The 24972-nt window shown below is 35.4% G+C and overlaps 2 protein-coding genes across 12 annotated transcripts; one reads left to right on the top strand and one right to left on the bottom strand.

The window, feature by feature from the left end:
* Positions 1–3993: 3993 nt before the first annotated feature.
* LOC112527127 lies at positions 3994–10645 on the bottom strand. Of its 6 annotated transcripts, XM_025137559.1 has the most exons (6): positions 10457–10645; positions 9827–9976; positions 6613–6717; positions 6258–6380; positions 4595–4697; positions 3994–4387 (listed from the first exon to the last, which is right to left on the bottom strand). In XM_025137559.1, the coding sequence occupies exons 2-6, from the start codon at positions 9913–9915 to the stop codon at positions 4142–4144; spliced, it is 666 nt and encodes a 221-aa protein (XP_024993327.1). In that variant the 5' UTR covers positions 9916–9976; positions 10457–10645; the 3' UTR covers positions 3994–4141. The 6 variants fall into 6 exon arrangements, with proteins under 6 accessions (XP_024993327.1, XP_024993330.1, XP_024993329.1 ...); XM_025137562.1 differs by lacking the exon at positions 9827–9976 and having other exon boundaries at positions 6613–6748; XM_025137561.1 differs by lacking the exon at positions 9827–9976.
* Positions 10646–13729: 3084 nt separating this feature from the next.
* On the top strand, positions 13730–23992 carry LOC112527415 (phosphate transporter PHO1 homolog 10-like). Of its 6 annotated transcripts, none has more exons than XM_025138064.1 (15): positions 15611–15736; positions 16202–16282; positions 16372–16428; positions 16516–16714; positions 16822–16870; positions 17021–17092; positions 18804–18933; positions 19073–19193; positions 19280–19538; positions 19613–19717; positions 20005–20049; positions 20132–20278; positions 21242–21520; positions 21602–21738; positions 23121–23992. In XM_025138064.1, the coding sequence occupies exons 1-15, from the start codon at positions 15709–15711 to the stop codon at positions 23227–23229; spliced, it is 1818 nt and encodes a 605-aa protein (XP_024993832.1). In that variant the 5' UTR covers positions 15611–15708; the 3' UTR covers positions 23230–23992. The 6 variants fall into 6 exon arrangements, with proteins under 6 accessions (XP_024993833.1, XP_024993832.1, XP_024993828.1 ...); XM_025138059.1 differs by having other exon boundaries at positions 15617–15632; positions 15698–15736; positions 16372–16714; positions 23121–23982; XM_025138060.1 differs by having other exon boundaries at positions 16372–16711; positions 23121–23970.
* Positions 23993–24972: the final 980 nt, after the last annotated feature.

The following is a 24972-nucleotide window of genomic DNA, read 5'->3' as shown; positions in this document are numbered from 1 at the left end:
TTTAAAAAATCACTGACAAAATATATTTCCGGATTTTTTTCACTATTTTACCACTTTAACTAGTTATACAAGTCATAAGAATGTATCCAACATGTTTTATAAAAGTTCAAGAAGTTATTTAACATGTTTTGGATTGTTCAAGGACTTATTTGTTCCAAAAATTGTCCAATGAGTTATTTAACATTTTTTGGAATGTCCAAGGACTTATTTGTTCCAAAAATTGTTCAATGACTTATTTAACATATTTTGGAATGTCCAAGGACTTATTTGTTCCAAAAAATTGTCCAAGAACTTATTTGTTCCAAAAAATTGTCCAAAGACTTATTTAACATATTTTGGAATGTCCAAGGACTTATTTGTTCCAAAAAATTGTCCAAGGACTTATATAACATGTTTTGGAATGTTCAAGGACTTATTTGTTCCAAAAAAAAATCCAAGGACTTAATCATTCCAAACAAGAAAGTCCATTGATTTTTATTGTACTTGTATACAATGAAATTATGGCTCTTAATGGTTAATGGAGATCCATGATACAAAATTATTCAGAGAGTTTTAGAATTATTAAAAGACATACTTTTTTTTTGTCAAACAAGATTCACCTTTTAACGGTTCAGAGGTTTTCTTCTAATAGAACTATTAAGAGATAAACAAACAATAAGTTAAAGCAAAAAATTATCTCATCATTTGCAAAGTAGTAATTTGGAGTATTTTGTTGTGTTCTTTTTATTAAGAAATCGTTTATCAAACATACCGGATAAAACTCTCGATCTTTGTTTTGTTTTTTACTGTATAAGATTTTGGTCCTTATCAGTAAAGTAAATAAATTGGTAAGCACTTATCCGGTAAAAGTATTGTAAACGACCCGTAAGTTTGTTTGTTAGTTTTTTTTTTCTCTTTTTTCTAATTATTTTTTTGTGTCTTTTTAATACTCTAACAACTCAACTATCTCAATACTTAATTTATATATGGTTCTCATCATTTTAATCTATATCAATTTTTTATATTAGAAATTAAATTAATATGAACTACATATTATATGATATCAAGGTTAATTATACTTTTTATTAAATTAAAGTATATTTTAAATAATGTATCTACTTATTTATTAATACAATTGTAGACGAAAGATTGTATGAGGATAAAAGTTAAGATGAGAAGTGTAAGAAAAGAATTTGGACTCTTGATCATTTTTAATCTCAAACATTTCTATGAGTTGCGGTTCAGTAGAGAATTGATTCAACTTTTCTTATTAATGTTGATATAGTGGAACTCTTTAATCATGATTGATTCAATGGTGAAGATCCTTCTTACTATTACTCTCGTAATCACTAGAACCCAACCCTACTCCCTACAATTATATAGTAGGTGAGGAATCGTGTGAGAAGGGAGGTTATAGTGAAAAGCGTTAGAAGAGATCTGAACATTTGATCACTTTTAATCTCATGCTCATCCATGAATTACGTTATAGAAAGGAATTGATAATGTACATCTTGATGTACATTATTAGTGTTGACTTTATAAATTGATGAGCGAAAACAAAAAAATTAAACTATATAGAACGTATATTTTAAAATGTTATTAAAGTTTATTTAAGCAATTAATAAGTACAAAATAAGTAATGGCAAAAATATGTTAAAAAAAGCTCTCTAAATAGCACATTACAAACACCTTTGCATTTGGTAGGATAAGAGGTAACAGAACGTGACAAAACTCACTGTCTCACGTTTGGTGTAACAGAGGGAAATAACAAGAACTCATTGTTTTATGTTTGGCGTGACGTGGGATAGGAACAAGAATGGGGACAAGGTGGAACAACATGAGACAAGTTTTTTTTTTGTTCCATCAAAATAGGTAGAACAAAAAAGGGGACAAGAATGAGACATAAACTAAAATATTATTAATCTACTCTCATTTAATATATAATTTTAATATGATATTTATTTTAATGATCACCACCGCTACTCACGACCAACTCCACCACCACTGGTAGCCACCGTCGGCCACCTCCACATCTTCTTCCACTGCCTTCACAACCATCGTCGACCATCGAACACCACCGTTTATCGCTACCTCTACAACCACCGTCTGCCATCGACCACCACTACCACTATTGACCCCCTCCAACTCCTCCTCTACTACAACCACCTCTTCCACCACCTCCACAACCACTATCGACCATCGTCCATTGCCACCTTTAATCGTCGGCCACCACCACTACCGCCATTGGTCATCTGCAGTTCCTCCTCTACTACAACCACCTCCACAACCAACGTCGACCCTCAACCACCACCGTCCATCACCACTTGACCTCCACTGTAACCACCACCACTATCGACTACCATTACCATTGCCCACCACCACCACTATCCACCATCTTCATGTCCTCCACAACCACCAACCATCATTGCCTCTACCTCCACAACCACCATCGACGACCGACCACCACCTCCATCTTCATCATAACCACCACCATCAATTATATTAAAATTTTCAATTAAATTTGGCACTATTATGTGTATGTATTCATGTATATGAAACTTGTATAAAAATATTTATAAATAAATTATTTACTTTATTTATGTTAATTATAACTATTATATGATATATAAAATCATCAAATAATTTTTGAAGACAATTTATCTAGTTATGTCATGTCCAGTCCTAGTCGTATCAAACACAAGTCAGACACTTGTTTTGTCCAGTCTTATTCCGTCTAGCTCTATCCTTTTGTCCCATCATGTCCCGTCTAATCATATCTGCGTATTTGAATTTTTTTCATATTTATTTTCTCTCAAAAGAAGTCTTGAAAATCAATGGTGCCATTAAATTGTTGTTTATAATTCTTTTAGTTAAAATATATTTCAAAGATTCTTTTATCAATATATTTATTAAAATATATATCAAATTAAACGTTTCATCATTGCAAAACAAATAAAACATTTAAGGGATTGTTGAAGGAATATGATATGATAGATTTTATGTGTTCTTTTTCCACAATATATATTGACAATAAATTCCACATCAATGTTTTTCTTGAAACCAAACGAATACAATAATTTTCATGCAGAAATAGGATCACACAAAGATAAAGTCTAGATGTAAATTAACTACCTGATGGAGTGGTTAAACCATGCTTAGAATACCTATACATAATTATAGGTATATATATAGACTTGATATCATATGACATCACTTTTTTATACTTGAAACTTCATAGCAAAACGCTATGAAGGTAACCTTCACAGTGTTTTTGCTGTGAATGTTTGGTTTTTTTAACTTTCACAACGTTTTGTTATGAAGTTTCAAGTATAAAAAAATGGTCTCATGAAAACATGTTGGTCTCACATAAATCCAAGCCTATATACACACACACATAGTTAAACCTTGCTTAGAATACCTATATATAATTATATATAGAGAGAGGGGGGGGGAATGTTCAATTTCCCTTTTGATTGCAAACAGAGTAACCACTGTAAGCATGCCACATATCCATATTCATCATGAATATTGGATGTGATTTTTTACATCAATAATGAATGTCTTGAACACGTGACACACTGTCGGTGCTTCCCTGGTTTGCAATGGAAATACAGTTCTCAACTGAACCTGTCCCTATATGTATATAACCTAATAGATCCCTTAATTTGAATTGTAGACACAGGCAAGTATTGTCTAAAAGAAAAGGAATGAGGCAACATTTACAGACACCAAAGCCATTTAGACAAAGGAAAAGAGAGGGTTTGTGCTTACCCTTCAAGAAAGGTATCAAAACCCTTTTGACTATATCATAATCTCCCCAAGATCTTCACTTCACTTTCTTATTTAGTTTTAGGGCAAAGAAAAGGAATCACAACCCTTCAAATTTCTTTACCAAAAGTATCAACAAGACAAAGCTAAATAAAATAATAATAATAATAATAATAATAATACAGAAATGAAGGGTTCTGCATAACATGCAGAGATGCCAGAAACCAGAATTTTAGAACCAGGTCCTTTGAACAACTTGATTCGATTATGGTGTCTAATCGGTGCTTATTACAGCTAATGATAACCCACAAAAAGTTGATGTAGCCTTGATACGTTAAATAACTAAGGTCGATAATTGAAACCTGAAAGTATGGAGTAACACGAGAATCTGTGATTAAAAGCCGCCGGGTCTGCCTCTATCCTGCATCTCAGCAGCCTGCTGGTCCTTGAGTTTGTCGGCAATTTCTAGGATTCTGGGATTGAAGAATCGGTCATGGACATATCTCTTCTCTTCAGCTTGTATCTGCTTTACAGCACTAGGATATGGGTTTGGAGGGGGTTTGGTTCCTCTAATCCGTGCGATTTCTTTCAATCGTTTGTATGCCTTCTTTTTGGCTTTTTTCTGTAGCCGATACTCCGTCTGTAAACATGGATGTAGATATGGAAGAACTTAGAAGTTGATGCTACATTTGCTTGAAACACTTAAAACCAAACCAAATGAATCCAGTATATCCCACCTGGAGGGGTCTGGGGAGGGTAAGATGTACGCAGACTTGAACTCTACCCCAAAGAGTAGAGTGGCTGTTTCCATGAAGAGTTACGAAGGTTAAAGTTTCTAGCTACTTACATCTGCTACATCTAGAGCATCCTCTTCACTAACACCATGCTCCTTTAACTCTAGCACCCGGCAACCAAATATACGTGATGGAGTCGGGTCAAAATCACGAATGCTTTTATCGATCAGATAAAAATGTGAGTATTTGTCATGAAGATTATTGTAATGCATACAATCTTTAAATACAAACAAGGCAAAATGCATCAAAATGCAATAAAGTTTGTTTTAGTTATATTTATTGTAACAAAGATCTTTTCTCCTCGATAGAAGTAACGAAGTTTCAAAATTTCCTATTTTGTACCAAATTTGACCAATAGACTGCTGATCTTGTAACATGTAATGACATGGATACCCGTTTCCGAAAGGATTACAAAAACGTGAATGATAACCTTCACATCCATAACCACAAGGGTGGTGCCTGGTTGGTTTGAGCTTGGCTCCAAAGATCAAAAGTACCTGGAGATCCCAGGTTCAAATCCAAGCAGGAATAAAAATCCTCTTGTGACCAATGAGGTTCAAATGCGGCGACTCCGGGCTATCTGCAAAGCAGGTGGTCACCCTGGAATTAGTCGGCTCGCATAGCGGGTTGGATATCCAGGTTAATCAAAAAAAAAACTTCACATCCATGCCATCAAATGTTACAAGATCAACAGGTTATCGGTCAAAATGGGTAAAAATTTGGGAACTTGTTACATTGATTGAGAAAAAAAATTATTCGTTACACTAAATAAAGGCTAAACTAATTTTTTTTGCATTTTGATGTATTTTGCATATATATGTGCAGATGAATGCACATTTAAGATATCCTTGATTCACATAAATTAGAAAATCAAATTCAAGCTACTTACTGTGTGTAGCACTTGATGCAAACAAATAACTCAAGCAAGTAAGAAAGATAGCAATTTTGCTTTACTCCACTTTCTGGTTTTACTTGTTTATAATATAATATGCAAAACCGCTCAGTCATGGATTTTCGTTCTTGATAAATCTTCACATTATGTCCAGGTATAAAGGCTCGTCAAAACAAAAAGCTGAATCATAAATATTTCTCACATTTGAGAGATGTCAGTGAATCCACTCACAGTTTCTTATCATATATTACAAGCCACGGTCATTTCAAGAACAAGTTCAATAGGTGAATGGATGTCCCATTCCTTCTGAAGTCAATCGGTAGGGATGATAACATATAAGTGGCATTGTTGAACCAACTTAACACAGCTAAAGCACCAATTTACATACAGCAATAACGTCAAAATCAAGATTAACCATCAAGGTAAATTTGCAGCAAAACATTGAGGCACTAGACTTGATTAAATAATTTCTACTCAAAATATGCACATGAAACTATATCTTTGCAAGAAAAGTGAATGCTTTGAAATTTTCCAATTCATAGAAGCAGAAATCAAACTTGAGAGTTAGTGTGAGTTTCCAAGATTTGTGCTGTTTGACAAGTGTAAATCTTACACACGAAAAAATGATCCTATTCCAAGTTTCCAACACCATACAGTCCTAAAAGTAATTCTTATATTACTCATAAAAAATATAAAGCCAACTTTCGATTTAGAGCTACCATTCACAAAGGAAATTGACAGAACATTGCACTTAAAAACAAGCTAAGGTTGGATAACAAATACAAAAATGACTGACAGTAAAAGAAATATGGTCAAAGAAGTACTTGATAGGATCTTCATGCAATGATTCAGGATGCTTTTTATAGAACTTATTGATATAAGCATCCTCTGGGAGGCAGATGCGCTCAACTTTCTTTTCAGCACGAGGAAAGACCGCCGGTGGGGACCTACACAATTTCATTTTACATCAAAGTCCAGTAAATTACTAGTGATACATCTAATGCTCAATCTCACATCATCTTATCACTCTGCTTTTTGTACAACATTTAATTAATCAAAGAGCCAAACTCATATAATACTACATATAGAAGTTATATACTGGAATTAACTTCCAACATATTACAAACCACCTTTGATATAATCAAAAACTTACAAAACTTAAGAAAACAGGGTACATACTTCTCCATAGCTTTAAGCCAAACAGGCTTCACCTTGGCCAAACCATTTACTAGCTTTCTTGTTCTTGTAAGCAAGTCACCTTTTGTAAATGACATAGCTTTACTTCTGCAACAACAGTTTCCCAGGTGTTCAATTTCTGGTATGAACAAAAGAAAAACATGATCTCCACTCCCTTCAGTTTAAACGAGATTACAGAAAAAAGACGAATGAAAATAATAAAATCCAAGGCAGTGGCATATCCAGATATCCAAAACATGGTATTCACTATCCAATATATATAACATATATAAAAGCCAACAAAATAGAACCACAATTTCAAAATAACAATGAATTGTCTATAAAAAACACATGGTATCAGATTAATAGTTCAAAACACATATCCAAATAAAATTTACAATTGCCCTTGTTGAGTTTCACATGTTGGAAGCGATTTATAATATCATTATTGCTAACTTTAAAGTGTAAGATACCTTTCTCTACATAATTAACTAAAACTTGCAAGAATGGAAATCTACTATTAAAGACTAAAACTAGATCCCCTAAATCAAAGCAAATATCTATGTTATAACTCAATACTACAAAGTCTACATTATTATTCTTTCTCATAGAAGCATTATCTTGGCTATGTTTGGTTCAAATTATTATCCTTTCAGTTCTACCATCTCACTATTGAAACCTAAAGCAAAACAAACTTCTCATAACACAATACATAATTACATTTTAGCTTTCAAAATTTCATTCACTGTTGTGAAGCTATTACTTGATTAGCTAGTAAAGCTAGGATGAATTCATGAAGAACCATGTTACATTACACTTGTTTTTGTCAATCACCAAATAAGGCCAAACATTTTCAAGATTATATATTATATAATCAACTAATGTCTAATTTTTTTTTTTTGATTAACCTGGATATCCAACCCGCTATGTGAGCCGACTAATCCCAGGGCGACCACCTGCTTTGCAGATAGCCCGGAGTCATCACATTTGAACCTTCGTGGCCACAAGGGGATTTTTATTCCTCCTTGGATTTGAACCTGAGACCTCCTGGTACTTTTGACCTTTGGAGCCAAGCTCAAACCAATCAGGCACCACCCTTGTGGTTATTACTTCTCGAATTACCCTCCAGGCATTTGAAACGATTGAACAAAGATTAAAACTAATTACATAAGAGCACTCGCAAAGAGGCATACAAAAACGGCATCCATATTTAATTGTAATGAAGCACCACAGACCTCAAAGTCTCCCATACTTAAACTGTAAAAGAGTTTTATTTAATTCATACTTCAAAATTATCCACTATATATTATAAGTCTTGGTTTTTGCATATGTCTGTGTTGTGATTGTGAATGCATGTTTATACAACTGCAATCGTGGATGTTCATACCTACATTGTTTGCTAGTAATAAAACCGATATCCAACATGCGTTAAAGCTAGATTACACCTAAATGCTTTATAATGCACGCTTAAAACAAAAAAGAAATTTTGTGCTACTATATAGCATAATCGATAACAATTTCATCTTTAGAATGTAACAAGTTAAACCTTAAAATCCCAAAAAAAGATCTTAAAGATAACTACTTCACTTGCCTGAATCACTTGTTGAGGAGGGATTATCTGGAACTTTCTCGTCATCAGCGTGATTTCTTCTAGCACGCTTATTCATAATCCTCCTCGGGGATTCATTTGTTCTTGGACGGCTGAATCCTGTAACATGATTACAAATTAAATCAAATGAAAACAAAAAGGAAACAAAAAGAGAGGTATAAGTCTTACCCCGTTTTATGGCAAACCTTGATTTAGCCATAAGATTTCAACTTAATATTTAGAAGATCGATAAGAGAAACGGGCAGAACACAAGCCTTCTAATCCCAGGAGCCGGACCTAGTTTTTTATACAAATATGTCACATAAACGAGTCTAATTTGCATCAATGTAACAGATATATATAGGTCACATAGGAGTCTAATTTCCTTCCATGTAACAGATATATATATATATATATATATATATATTCAGGGCCGGTCCTGAGATTTTTGGTGCCCACGACGAAAAGTCCAAATGATGCCCAATTAAAAACATCCAAATGTGGTAATTTACAATTGTCTAGCTTTTTCCTTCATAGACCGAGAGATCCATTAGTGTTTTTTGTTCATAAGTGTGATCTTATAGTTTAGTGTTTACTTTAAAATAATATATTAAGGTTTCGTTAATCAAGTTGTTAAAACCCTTGCGTTTAAACACCAACTCATCTACTTGTCCAAAACCAAAATAATGAATAATCCTCGACCCATATTTAGGATGCAATTATTTTTAATTACAGAAATGTCCAGGACCTTACATCTAAAAGGTAACAAGTACCTGCAAACAGGCTTTGCTGCTTACTTCTTGCATTTATTATATTGTATTGCATGTTGCTAGAAAGACATGTAGAATGTTTGAGATGGTAAGAAGATAGAAGCGAAATTCTGCTTCCAATTGATTTATGGTTTATGGCATTTTTTGAGGGATACCATTTCCTTCAAAGTTGATTCTTTGTGTAAATGATGTCAGCATGATCAAGCTTAGCACACAACAACAGTTATCTGCTTTCTCGGCTACATTTACAAATTCTGTGTAGTGCAGGGAGCGTTCTTTTAAGTGGATGACTGGTCTGTTGGGGGGCATGTATGTAAGTTCTTGTGATTGAGTATTTGAGTGGCTTGCTCTCAAGTCAACCTAGTTTTTGTTGATTAAGGGCTTGTTTGTTAGCAGCTTATTGGGTCAGCTATATATGGCTGTTTGGTAGTGGCTTAATGATATTGAAAGTGGCTTATTCAATAAGCTTTTAGGGGGAGCTTTATGCAGAAAGCCAAGTTGTTTCCAACCCTGCCCCTCCCAGTTAAAAAGCATGCTTCTTTCATCTATGAAAGAACCCCTCCCAAACAAAAACCTTCCAATATATACAAGTAGATTAATTCAGGCAAACAGTTTTATCCATACAAGACTTGATGGGAAACCAACCAAACAGCTCCTAAGTGAATATACGCTAAGGTGGAGTTTGTTGACAGTATTTCCTGTAAAAATGGAGCTGTTCCAAGTTGAAACAGGTAGTGGGTCTCTGAAGGACCTATTAAGTGTTGCATAGAAATAGCTATGCTTCAAATAGCTTGTATAAAAGAGCATGTAGTCTACTTGGTGGTGTGCATGTAAACTAACTAGGTGCAAGTAGTCTCACCTCTCGACTACTGTGAAGCGTACAAATGAGCCAACAGTTGTACTTATTTTTGTGCCTGATAACTTCCTTTTTCTCCCAATCTTCCTCATTTGGGTTCTCAACCTACATTTCCAGATTTCCTTGAATGTTTGGATTGTGGTGATTGGCTACCTAAACAAAAATAATTTGAATCTAGTCACAAGAAGTTTACTTGCTTTATGATGTTAAACTATTGTTTTCTTACTTGAATTAGGCATACATGATACATTAACATTATACATACGGACTAACAGACATACAGTGAAGTGAATCAAGTGATACAGTAACAAGAATTAGAAACATAAATGACAAACCACAAAGGACCAATTTCACAGCTTCATACTTAGGCTTTGCAATCAAACAAGAATTAGAAACATAAAAAATAAAATAAGTAACAGACATATAGTGAATTATACATACATCTTTAACAGAAATACAGTGAAGGACTGAAGTGAATCAAGTGATATAGTAAGTAAGTAACAAGAATTAGAAACATAAATGACAAACCACAAAGAACCAATTTCACAGCTTCATACTTAGGTTTTGCAATCAAACAAGAATTAGAAACATAAAAAATAAAATAAGTAAAGTAAATAACCCTAAGTCCCTAACCTCACAAGTCACAACTCACAAGAGTCAAGATGCGAGAGCGAGAAGACGAGAGCCGGTCGGCCGTCGGCGGTCGATAGTCGAGACTCGAGAGAGGCAGAGAGTGAGAGCGAGAGCGAGAGCGAGAGCCGATTGAGTCAAGGCCGATTGCGATTTCGATTCGTGAATCGTGAATCGGTTTCTGTTCGTGAGTTCAGTGAGCGAGGCGATGGCGAGAGTCGAGGGAGTGAGGGAGAACAAATTGCGCTTTGGGCTTTATGCTGCCCTGGGTCGTCGCTCTCGGGTCTATGGTCAGGGCCGGCCCTGCTAAGTGAGACCAAGTGTCTGCACCATATCGGCTAAGGGTATCCCATATCAATAATTCAATATTAGTATTCATTTACTATTTCTTTCTATAAACACCTCTGCCTAGTATCTGATACCCTGTAAACCAAACAGATTCGGTGGCCGTTTACTAAACGTTTACGGGGTCATTCACCTTACTAGATGCATATGGCAAGGGTCGGGAATCTTACCTGGTAAAAGCAATGATAAGGATGGAGAGTCTTACTCAGTAAGTGCTTACCGAGTAAATTGTTGCAAACAATACCATTTTGATGGACTATAATCTTACTAGGTAAGTAAGTAAGTAAGAATGTTGACTCTTACCTGTAAGCTCTTACCGGGTAAGCGTTTGGGTAAAAGGCCCCTAAGTATATCCCACTCGAAATCTAGGACAGAGTAAACGGCCTCTAAGTATATCCCACTTGAAATCTAAGACAGAGTAAACGGCCCCTAAGAATGTTGACAGAGGTTTTATGCTTCGCTTTCAAATTCTCATTATGTAGGACAGACTACAGGGAAATAAGAACCGCAAAATATTGCATTTCAACCAAAAATCTATTGTAGCTATAAATCTATAAAGAATGTAATCAAGATTATCAAAGGTACCCTTTCTAATAATTTATATCAATACAACACTTTCCAATGAATGCCATCAAGATTATCAAAACTAGATGGACTTGTTCTGCCAAATAAGGAAAATTAAAAGAAAATTATTGAGATTTTAGAAAATCATTCCTAAATCACGCTGAAATTTAGGGATCATTCTCAAGGGTGTAAGGAAGTAAACGTCTTTGTAATTTCGAAATTTCATCAAAAAAAATGAGAGAGAGATTAAGTTTGGAGCGGCTTAGGGTCATTATACACAAAAACAACGACCGGAGGTAAAATACTTAACCAAAATTGATGTATAATATATGGTTGGCTTCTTTTTCAACTACTTTTCCACTCATATAAGTTTCATGGGCTAGGATGGGTTGTACATCGAGCGGTTTTGGTTATAAGCTGCTCGGGCTGCGGGTTAACGAGATTCGGGTACAAAAAACTCAAAATATGAGTTTAATAACGGACCACAGGGGCTGTAAATTGATATATGAGTTGGGATGGTTATTATCTATAAACTTTTGTAAAAAGTTTGGTGAAAAACAATTGCGAAACTATCCCAAACGAGGGCCGCTCACAACAGCTACACCAAAGGTGCAACCAGGTCGGGTCGGGTGTCAAGTTGGGCTGACCAACGACCATCGAGGTGTTGGGTCGTGGCTTTGGGTTGATCCCAACTTGTCTTGGGTCATTTTCGTGTTCGAGTCATTTCTTGAACCGGTAATTATTAAATGAGATTTGAGTCTCGTTTATTCACTTGGATTAATTGAAATAAATAAATCAGTATGTTTCGATTAAGTTGGTTAAAATTTAGGCATCAAATTAAAAGGAGTGTTAATTAATTGGATTCTTACATTTTTTTGGAATTTAGTATTAATTAGATTATATGTTATTAATTATTCTAACTTATTTAATTATTTAAAAAAAGGGTTATTAAAGGGGTCATGACGGAGTAAATGTGGGATTGCACATTTTCAAAATGAGAGACATATATAATTATAAGTTGGATTTAATACGCATAGGGAGTGTTTGAGATTGCTTATAAAAACAACTTATTGACTTATTTCGGTGTGGCGTCAGTAATAAACACTTTTGAGTGTTGGATAAACAATTTATATCAGTGCCAAACCGGTAATAAAAAGTTTTTGAAGAAGTTAAAACATTCTGACTTATAATAAGTTGATAAGTGCTTTTATAGAAAAACATAAATTGTTTCATATAAGCAATCTCAAACACCCCCATAATTTATTTTTTGACTTTAAGTAGTCTGTACATGGTGATGAGGTACGCTTGGGGTTGACATATTGACCATGTGTTCTTTAAACTATTTAAAGAGAAAAGAAGGAAAATATCATTTATGTTTCCTCTCAAAATATGGGTGGAAAAAGAAGAAAAGAAAATCTAAAAATACATCGTAAAATCAATAGGAAGTATAACGAACCAAAAAAATGAAAAAAAAAAAATCACCATTTTTATTAATCGTTATTTATTTTTCAGATTCAAATGACACTCAAAAATATTTGTTATGATTCTGTGATTGTCATTTAAATCTGAAAAATAAAATAAAATAATAAAATTTTATTTTATTTTCATTTCAATCTAAAAAATAATTAATGGAAGATATTTAATTAATTATTATTATTAATTCTATTATATTTTATTACTAATTTATTGATGTAAAGAAGTGTATATATCTTTAGTTTGATGAGTGTAAGAACCTAGTTTCAAAAATTAACTAGAAACTTAAGGTTCGTTTATTAAACACTTATTTGGTAAGTGCTTAATGTCATAAATTTCCTTATTGGATAAACATGAAAATGGCCAAAAATCTTATTGGGTAAAAGCGATGAAAATGATGGAGAGTCTTACCCGGTAAGTGAGGATGATGACTTTTACCCAACAAATTGTTGCATTCGATATGTTTTGATGTACTAAAATCTTATTCAACAAAATTAATTATAGTGTTAACTCTTATTGATAAACGTTTATCAGATAAGTATTTAGGTAAACAACCCCTTAATCACATGTGAATTCAAGTCGATTTATTTCAGAGAATCTGATTATGATTTCATACTTTTAAAATATAAAAATTTATTGATTTAAAGAAAGTTTATTAATTTGTTTATTTAATTTTAAATTTTTTTTTATCTTTTTCATTATTTTCCAACCTTTCCTTTTTTTAAATGCATTTTTTTGTGTTCAAAATACGTGTCAGCGCCGTTTCGGCATGCACACTTAGTGTTGAGGGGTTAATAATAATAATGGATCAAAATTGAAGAAATCTAACTGAACCGCCATCGTTGTACAACTCCATAGCGGCACGTCTCTCACTCTCTGGTAAGCTTCTATCCTTCGCTCTCGCTGCATTTACTATGTGTGTTCATGACTTTGCTGAATTCATCATGCATCTCTATATCTCTGCCTCGTAATCTACTCACATGTTTGTGCAATTAAGCATTATGTTGTGTTCATACAGTTGAATTTGTTTTAGTGTGTGTTTGTGCTACATAATTTGGTTGTGCAATGATGTATTAGGATGGTTTTTTGGTTGAATTCAGTTTGAAGTTGATAGGGTTTATGTATAGCTTATATGATTCTCCCTTCGTCCAAGTATACAAGAGAATTCTGCTAGAAATTTGAATTTTGTGAAGAATTATCATTCTCGTTGTTGATAAATCACATAAATGCGGATTGTCATGTTTTATATAATTCTATTAGGTATACAGATGGATGAGAATTTTTATTTGTATGATGTTTAATCACCAGTAATTAATATATACATTAATATGTTTTTATTATCATAAGAATGTTTATGGAACTCATGTTTTCTGGTATTTGGCTAAGGATTTGTATAGGGTGATGAGTTTTCATCAATTGAGCACTTGTGTTTTCGAATTCAATTTTGGTCCTATAATTTGGAACCACAACAAAAAATATAATTGTTTTAAAATTTTGGAATGGAGTGACAACTATCTGACCTTAATGAAGATTTAGATAGAATATCCCCTGAAGTTTGATACATTACAATGATAAGATGAGACTGGATGATAATAAGACTACTCTTGTGTATCTTCGTAGAAGACCGTAAGTCCTTATCTAGGTACAAAAAGGACATTACGGGGTATCTCCAAAATTCGATGTACTTCGTGCAGGACACATCTCATGCCACCACCAGTACACTCTTCCACTACAGATGCTGAAAACCCGATTTCTTCCAGCTTGATCTCATATCTTCCTTAGGGTGCTTCCGGATGTCAACTCAACCTGAAGGAAATTATGCGGAAGCTTTACAGAGTTATTATGAAGCTATGTGACTAGAAGTTAATCCTTATGACCCAAGTTATATAATGTATAACATAGGACTTATCCACATAAGTAACGGAGCATATCCATTGTGTCCAAATACAGCTTTTCGGGAGAACCTGTAGGTATTATTGCACGTCAATCTATTGGAGAATCGAGCACTCGATCAACATTAAGAACTTCTCATACAGGCAGAGTATTCACAATCTGCTTTCTTACTTAAGATCCTTCACTGTGGGACAAGTCATATAGGTGCTTTTACCTGTTTAGTGTTTTGACTTGTACAAATTACTTATAATTCCATTGTTAACTTGGGATGTCAACTAACTTGAAAATCTTTTGTTTTCTATGAATGAAGAAGGTATAAAGTGAGATTGATTCTCCAACATGAAGTTTGGCAAGGAGTTAAAGCAAGAAAAGGTGCCAGAGTGGACTGAAGCCTACATGGACTATAATGGTCTCAAAAGAATATTACAAGAAATCCAACAATTCAAACAGCATGAGCGACCTCCATCACCATTGAGAACTTCACAGAAAAGGTTACCACTATACAGACCCTTTAGTGGTGTAGATGTACGAGCTAGCTTTGAAGAGAGTACAAGTGATGTCGAGGACCGAGTTATAGCAGTTGAAACTGTGAAGGAAGATGATACTAGAGAAGTGTACAGCACCAACATTCTCATGTCACCTAAAGGAGGAGGACAAAGTGAGATTACGTTTTTTCAGAAGCTTGATGAGGAGCTTAACAAGGTTAATACCTTTTATAGGGACAAGGTGGAGGAAGTGATTGAGGAAGCAGCTTCATTAAATAAGCAAATGAAGGCTTTAATAGCATTGCAGATCAAGGTGGAACCGCCAGATATAGATGAATGCCATATTCAGAGAAACAGATCTATGGATAGTGGTTCAGAATCCTCGAAATTCACCTCTCCGAGTAGAGTGGAGATGTTAGGTATGTGCGGTATGAAAATATTTGTATTAGAAAAAGAAATTCTTAAAGTGACAGGATGCCTACAGGTGTCTAGGACATGCGGTTAACAAGGAGAGTATCAAAAGGTAACACAAAGATTGCATATGAAAACATAACCTGTCATAAACACATTTATATAATGATACAAAGGTTGGGTGTAACAAATGCAATTATTTTTTGAAGAAGAACATCCAATCTGATGCTGATCAGGAGAATGTTCCAATTTGAGAATTTGAATACAAGTCTTTATACTTGATGTACTCTGGTAAATGTAGATAAAGGTTATGTAGTTCCCATAGGTGATAAAACAAGTTAGAATTTCATACTTCACCACGTCACTACAAATCATTATTGTGAATGGTAAGACAACATTTAATGGCAAAAATCATTAAAAGCATTTAATGGAAAAAATACCTAAAATATTTAACGGAAAAGGTCATTGAAGCTGTACACAGAATGATTGTTATAGTGATCATACTTTATCAATTATCATGATTGTTATTTTACTGCATTCTAACTTCCATTCTATATTATGAGTCCATAATTAACAGGAGAAAGGCATCTGGTTGAGGAACACCAGATCGAGATGAATAATTGGAAACAGCTGAAAGGGTCTTCTGCTTATCCCACTGGTTAGAAACACTCTTATTTGAATCCTATAATTCCATGTTACTCAATATTGTCTTTCGACATTTAAAATTGAAAGAGTTTTATATTGCAGAGGACAGACATATGGATTCCAAATTTGATGTTGACAGGATCAATCATTGTGGACCAGGTGAGTCTGGTTCCCCTGTCAATAGGGGTGCTTCCATAAATTCTGCTGCTTGCGGAAACGGACCAAGTTCTGATAAGTATAAATCAGATCCCTTGGATGTCCTTGACCATGTGAAGATTAACAATACTCTTGAAAGCCCAATGTCAACAATCAGAAGTGTCCTCAATGATTCAAAAGACAAGGATTTGAGTTTTACGAAGGAGGAGCTAAAAGAAGCGGAAGGGCGACTGAAAGTCGCCTTTATTGAATTCTACCGCAAGCTTCATCTTCTGAAGCATTACAGGTGGTAAATGAATAATGAAATTTGAAAATATATATTGATGTTTGACTGTTAGATGGCATCTGTAGTGAGTTAAACCATGACAGTTTTCTTTTTGTTCAATAATGGAACAGTTATGTAAATCTCCTTGCATTTTCGAAGATAATGAAGAAATATGAAAAGGTAAGGAAACTACTAAAATACTCGAAACCTATTATGTCTTTCTTTTTTAACAAACAAAATGACTGCATTCTGAAGCCAGGGCCTTTCTAGAGGTATGATCATGAATGGATTAAAGCTGCTCTATGTTTCATACTGTTACTGTATGTGCAGATTGCATTAAGAAGGGCAGCAAGGTCATACATGAAAATTGTGGATGAGTCTTACATTGGGAGCTCTGATGAGGTTTGCTCACATGTTTATTTTCCTAGGATGTTATGGTAGGATACCTGGAGTGGCCAAAAGACCCAAGGATTCATATTCAATCCAGAATTGATCTAGTCAGCCTGACACATGTGTGGTTTGGATATGGTTCTTGGGCCTTGAGCCAGTTGGTTTCCTAAGTATTGTGTTGCATCATTTTCCAAATAAGTTTTTTTTTTGAAGAATATAATATTTTTATACAGCAAATAGAACAAATAAACTCACATACCCTCCTCTCCAAGGACTCATATACCCTAGGCCAAAGGCCCTTTGATTTTTCCAAATAAGTTATACAAGCATCTTTATCTCCCTAGAAAGTAACAACATAATTAATGTCTTCTTTCTTCATTGATGAGAAAACGTCCGTTTAGAAAGTAAATAATGGAACAAATCAGTTAAGCTAAAGCCTCATCTGTTTTCCTCTGTTCATATGGTTATATCTAAATCATCTTGATTCTGCTATGCTGTTTATCAAAGGGGTTTGGATGACCTCCACGAGAAACCAAGTCATAGTAAGATGTTCTTGCAACATCCTTCAATTTGCAGCATCACAATATATCCTGTGAGATGCAGAATACTTTTACTGGTTTATATTAGTTCTTGATGAAAATGCTTTCTAGAGATTTATCAGGATATACTCACATGAAAATACTTGTGCTTTTTCTCGTGCAGTCTAGCTTTTAAATGATAATATGATGCATTATATCAACAGAAAGTACATACTGACAGTTCACCTTTTCCAATAAAGTATAAACCTTATGCTAGCATTAATCTGTTGAAGGCTGAAAAATATAACCTATGGCAGGTGCACTAATTGACATAAATACAAGATAATTCATTTTGAAGAGTTATTAATTTATTTTTTATATCCAACAGTTGCCTTTCACTGAACTAGCAGAGCTTGATGAAGCAGTTACTTCATTTCTAAGGAGGTTGTTTGTTTTTTCCTCAGATACCATTTTCTTGTTAATAGAAAGTTTACATAAAAGGATGAAGTTGTCTATCTTCTACGGTACAGGTCTCACATGTGACCACTTAAAACATCACCTTTTTAAGCCTAGGGTCTTGCTGACATCGCATTTGCTTTTCCGTCTCTGCATGGGAATTTTTCTATTGGACTTCCTACATTATTATTATCAGTTGTCAAGACCAAGAAGTTTGCAATTAAATTTCCATCATTATTGTTCATTGTCACAATATTGGTTTATATAACTATATTCAAGATCGGCTGTGTTTTCTCCTTAATGTTGGCAAAAGAAGATTTATTAATAAAACATTGTTTTGTGTCAAGTCTAACGAGTTTTTCTAACATCTCTGTTATAACAAAATCACTTACAGTCGGATAATATGCTCCATTATACTAAGTGAAGAAAATTTCATACCTAACAATCCCTTCATCACATGGTAGGTCATAGTAGTTTCTCGATTCTTTATGGTTGATGCGCTCCCTCCATGGAAGATGACAAAGCTTCCAGAAGGCATGGAGCGTTCACAAAATCTATTAGTTGTTTTTTTGAAGTATAATATTTATATACAACAAATGAAACAAATAAAATCACACACCCTCACCTTTTGTGAAGTTTGAACCCCTGACCTCCTAGGAGGCCAAAGGCTCTGATACCGCTAGGTCAAAGGCCCTTTGATCAAAATCTATTAGTTCTTGTAGGTAATGTGTGATATTCTAATGTTTTAGGTTACTCTTCTCCTGGATCGAGTAGAGGGTACCTTCCTTAAGTACTTTGCAAACTCTAACCGTAGAGAAGGTATGAAATTGTTGAGGCCAAAACGGAAGAGAGAAAAACACAGGATAACATTCTTTTCAGGTACATAAGGTCAACCATCAGCACAAGCATTTACTCATTTCAATTTTTAGATATCATGATTTTTGCATCAAAGAAAAAGATGCCCTGCAAATATGTCTCTTGTACGATTCAATATAATGCCATGCCCTGACAACTTCAGGATTCTTTTCTGGTTGCTCAATCGCTCTCCTGATTGCCGTGGTCTTACTAATACAAGCAAGGAGAGTAATGGCCAAAGAGGAGCATACCATGTATATGGAAAATGTTTTCCCTCTTTACAGGTGATGCGAGTTCTAGTGATTATTTTACTACAAACATAGGAAATGATATCCTCTTCTGGTATATTGAATTCTTGATTTACTTGCAGTTTATATGCATATATAATCCTACATATGCTTTTGTATGCTGCAAATATATACTTCTGGAAGCGCTGCCGGATCAACTACCCCTTTATATTTGGTTTCAAGCAGGGAACTGAATTAAGCTACCAGGATGTCTTTCTTATCAGCACTGGTCTTGCAGTACTCGCACTTGCCACCTTTCTGGTGCACCTGCACATGAAAGTAGATTCTGTCAACTCAGTCTATAAAAACTATATAGAATTAGTTCCATTGGGATTACTCATTGTAAGACATCACACCATCTCTTTACTTTTTTAGCACAATGATCCCAAATCTCTAAATTTGTTTTCTTCATGCAGGTTGTTCTTGCCATCTTCTCCTGTCCTTTCAATATCTTCTACAAATCCAGTCGTTTCTTTCTTATCCGATGTGTACTCCGTTGTATTTGTGCTCCTCTCTACAAGGTATTTATGTTCCATAAAAATCTTAATACAAAATAATCCAAGCTATATCCATGTTAAAAGTCAAGAAATGTTTAGAATCTCAAAAGTTGCATGATGATGGTAACTAAGGCAGAATGGTGGTTACAACAGGGAACATGTCATTTACAAGTTAAATCTAGAAATAAAACTTCTTTAAATGGAATGTACTAGGATGTTCCATTTTTTGGAGAGTGTAATTGATTGGTGAGGTCTTTCGTGTCTTAAGCCAATGAATCTTGTTCAGATATGCATTTTTTTTTTTGCTGCAGGTTTCACTTGCCGATTTTTTCTTGGCAGATCAGCTCACTAGCCAGGTTCAGCATGATGGTAAATTCTATTGGTCAGTCATGTATGCATCCTCGTTATTAATTTACATCACATTTTGTTTGGCCTCAGGTCCAAGCCTTGAGGTGCATAGAGTTTTACATCTGCTACTACGGTATGAGATGGTACCAGAAGGAAGAGAAGTGTCATAGTCTGGATCTCTACAATTTCTTCTATATCATTGTAGCAGTTATACCATTTTGGATTCGCTTCCTCCAGGTTCCGTCATACTTTTTTCTCTTTTGTTAAACATCTCTTCCATTAGATGCATGATGGATATCTTAAATTATTGTTGTTTTTGAACTTCAACGTTTAAAGAGGATGCAAATTAATTAAGTGGTACATCTATGATAGTATTCATGCGAGTAAAGTAGCAATGGGAGATTGGGTTTGTCATGTCATCTTGTGGTAAGTATAACCAAGGGAGTATTTTCTCTAATGAACTGATAAAAGGACACTACAACAGAATATCTTTATAGGACGTCAAAGATATCTAAAATATGCAAATAGACCACTTTATAGGACTAAACAATTTTGCGTCCTATCTAAAAGTGTTACAGTAGGATGTTAAGACGTATTTGAGCATTCTAACTAGTTTCGAGGACACTTTACTTCAAAAATGTCCTATTAGCTTTTTTATACGATACTTAGAGAAGTGTCCTACGGAAATGTTTTTTAATAGGACGCTTGTTTTTTGTAAGACACTTTTCCAAATAATGTCATATAAAAAGACTAATAGGACGTTTATTTCAAAATTGTCCTAAAATTCTTGTTAGAAAGCCCAAAAGCGCTCTATCAACTTATTGCAACACATTTATATAAAATTCACAATTGTTGATCCTATAAACTTAAGTCCTACTAAGCTATCTATTACGACACTTAAACATAATATGGGCGCCCTATAAAACAAATTTTGTTGTAGTGGGAAGTGGGACTGGAGAAATGACTACTCTGGCCTAATTTGTTGAACAATCATCTCAGGAGCATCATTTTTCTAGCATTTCCAGGCTTTGCAAGTTAGAACCTGCTTGCAACTGAATAGAACCTGCTTGCAACTGAATATTTCTATACTAAGCAAATGTAGTAGAAATAATGATATAACATATGTGATTGTAGGATATTAGGTTTGTCACCATACAGTTTCATAAAGAGTATAAATTGACAAATGTTATGTACATGTAGTGTGTTCGTCGATTGTTTGAAGAAAAAGATTGGATGCACTTATGCAATGGTTCAAGATACTTCTTGACCATTATTGCAGTAGTAGTCAGAACCGTGTTTGAACTGAAGATGGACAGAACTTGGAAGGTCTTGGCCCTTGTGAGCTCAGTCGCTGCAATTTTGTTCAACACGTATTGGGATATAGTTGTAGATTGGGGCCTTTTACAAAGGAATTCAAAGAACTTGTTCCTTAGGGACAAGCTTGCAGTATCTCGCAGAAGTGTGTACTTTGTGGTGATGGTACAACGACAGTCTTAATCTTGTCCTTTTTACTTCTTCTCATATGCTTTCCTTCTAATATTTGATTGTATTGTTTTGCAGGTACTAGATGTTATACTGAGACTTACTTGGCTCCAATTAGTGTTGAAATTTAACCTGCGTTCCCTTAAAGGAACGGCCATATCAAGCTTATTTTCCTGCCTAGAAATTTTCCGCCGAGGAGTTTGGATGTTTTTCAGGTACTGTGATAATATTGTGACGGTAAATTAATCTAGCTATAGTTGCAACACTTAAAAGAGGTTTCTATAATTTCCTGCGGGTCTTTTGGATAAATGACCAAGTTTTCAGTTAGGAGCCTGACTTTCTAAAATGAAATTAGCTTAATGATTCATCTGATCTGCCCCTTGTTTTGCCCTTGATTCAAAACAACTTGCTCCCATAAAAACTTAGAAATACATTAGAGGGTCATTTTGCAAAATAAACGTCCGGAGAAAGGTCATTGAGCTAAATAGCCCATCTTAGTATTGCCTTGATATTTGGACATTCTAAACGTTAAAATTTGCAAACATCCATTTCTCCATGTTCTAAAAAACCAAATTTACTTGTCTAGTGCCCCTCTCGGGACATTTAGTATATATCCTTAAATGATATTTTAATTAAGTCTATGACCTTCTCACAACTATGAAGACATTTTTTTTATTAATCTGGATATCTAACCCGTTGCGAGCCGACAAATCCCAGCTGCTTTGCGGGTAGCCTGGAGACACCGCAATTGAACCTGCCACTTTTTGACCTTTGGAGCCAAGCTCAAACCAATCAGGCACCCCCCTCATTTTTTCTTTTACTAGGTCAGGAGGTTGTGGATTTAATTGAATGACCCTGCCCGGCTGCCCGCTTCCTCCTATTGGCTATTTTGTTAAATGACCTCATCTGAAGGTTATTGAGTTAAAAAAAAAAATTAAAGGTCGTGCTCTTAATTGAAACCACATTTAGGGAATGTTTGTTGGTAGCTTAATGAGTTTAAGGGGACCCATAGCTTATTCGGTCAACTATACATGGCTGTTTGGCAGTGGCTTAATTATATAGGAAGCTTCTTGGGGGGCTGTATGCAGAAAGCCGAGTTTTTCCCAAACCTGCCTCTTTCAATTAGAAAAAAACATGCCCTTCCATCTACGAAGAAAGCCCTCCCAAACAAAAACCTTCCCGATCTATAAAGACAACGTTATCCATACAATGCTTAATGGAAAACCAACCCAACAACCCCTTAAGTTCATTTAACAAAATAACCCTCGTGTCCATAGTTAACCCCCTGCCAAACTCCTGAACCAATAATGCAGTGATTCCACCCAGCCTCAAGCCTCCCTGAAGTGTTGTAATTTCAAGTCATGATACACTAGTCGAGAGCTTGAGGCTATAATGGTTCTATGACAAAGTCCATCTTCCTTCCTTGTAAATACACACATGCATGTAACCTCGTGTGTGTGTGTGCCCGCGCATATGTTTATAGGGAAAGGAAACGGCATGACTAATCATAATTCATGTATACAAACACAATCTTGATGTATAGTGACTGATGTTAGGATGGTTAGCCATTAGGCCTGACAAGGTTATGGTGTCTGAGCAGGTTGGAGAACGAGCACTTGAACAACGTTGGAAAGTATCGAGCATTTAAATCTGTTCCACTTCCCTTTAGTTATTATGAAGAAGATGACGACAACAAGGATGACTGAAATATCCTCTTCTATATTCAATGTAATATTCATTCCCAGCGCTCCATGTCTGACGTCTGTAAGCATAAGGTACAAATCTTACATCTATGAGGGGGGTGAAATTTTGTAGAGGATCTCAGGTATTAATCCCCTTTTTCATAAACCAAATCAAACAATACCCAATATATCTCTTTGGAGTATTATCTGGGAGGAGTATGATATACGCATTCCATTTCTTTACCTCAACAGGTAGAGAGGTTGTTTTCGTTTTAAGACTGGTTATCATCCATTGAAATAATGCATAATGCCCCGATGAGTTATGTCGCAAATTGATTCAGGCTTATAGTGCAGGTAGAGGATCCAACACAATTAGTAATTCGTTCAATGTTGTTATGTGGTATCTCTTTAATTTCAACTTCTCGAAGGTGCTGCCCGTGCTCCGTCTCGTCCTTGGAATAGACGAGTATGTCGTCAATGAACACTATTACCGATTTATCAAGGAACGGCCGGCACATCCGATTCATCAAGTCCATGAATACCGCTGGTGCATTCGTCAGACCGAAAGGCATGACCATGAACTCATAGTGCCCATAACGCGTTCTAAAAGCTGTCTTCGACACATCATCTTCTCTTACTCGAACTTGGTGATACCCCGAGCGAAGATCGATCTTAGAGAAGCAACTTGCCCCCTGAAGTTGGTCAAAAAGGTCGTCTATCCTAGGAAGAGGGTATTTGTTCTTCACGGTTGTCTTATTGAGTTCCCTGTAATCAATGCACATTCTCTAGGTGCCGTCTTTTTTTTTTTTACAAATAAGACTGGAGCTCCCCACGGTGACGAACTCGGTCTGATAAATCCTTTCTCCAGAAGGTCTTGCAATTGGGACATCAACTCTCGCATTTCGGATGGCGCCAAACAATAAGGGGCTCTAGCAATTGGAGCGGTTCCCGGAATGAGGTTGATCCGGAACTCCACTTGCCTAACGGGAGGTAATCCGGGTAAGTCTTCAGGGAACACATCGGGAAATTCATTGACTATCTTCACATCTTCAATTTTCCTCATCTCTGGCTTGGTGTCCAACACATATGCAATGAATGAGGAGCATCCTTTAGCTAGGCACTTACGTGCCTTCGCCATGGATAAGAGTACTACATTCCCTTTCCTTCCTTCTCCATAAGCTAGCACTGCGTCCCCGCTCGYCAAAGGAATTCGGATCAGCTTTTTAGAGCATAAGATTTCCGCTTGGTTCTCAACTAGCCAATCTATCATGATTATGATATCGAATCTGCCTATAGCCATGGGTATGAGATCCACCCGAAATTTCTTTTCTTCAATCCCCAAAACACAACCTCTAACAATTTCGCACACCAAAACTTGACTACCATTTGTTATCTCTATGATTAGTGCATCTTCTAGTGTACTAGGTGGCGTATGCAAGTGTTGATAGAATGCAGTGGACACAAAGGAACATGAAGCACCCGAATCAAAAAAGTACATGAGCAGGCACGGAGTTAACAAGGAACGTACCCAACATTACATCCGTCGACGCCTTAGCTTCTTCTCTCGACATCTGAAAGGTTTGACCGGTTGCTTTCAGGGCGCGCTCTTTTCTTCCTTGACTTCCACCTGTTTTCAACTTTTGGCAATCATTCTTGAAATGGCCCGGTTCCCCGCATCCAAAACATATGGGCCCCTTGATTGGACACTCGTTTCGTGTGTGGCCTGACTTCCCACACTTACAACATTTTGTGGGGGTATGATTGATG

This window comes from Cynara cardunculus, assembly GCF_001531365.2.
Source record: "Cynara cardunculus var. scolymus isolate 2C chromosome LG 15, CcrdV1, whole genome shotgun sequence".
NCBI lineage: Eukaryota > Viridiplantae > Streptophyta > Magnoliopsida > Asterales > Asteraceae > Cynara > Cynara cardunculus.
Note: the sequence above shows the minus strand (reverse complement) of the source record. Positions and strands in the feature narration are given on the sequence as shown.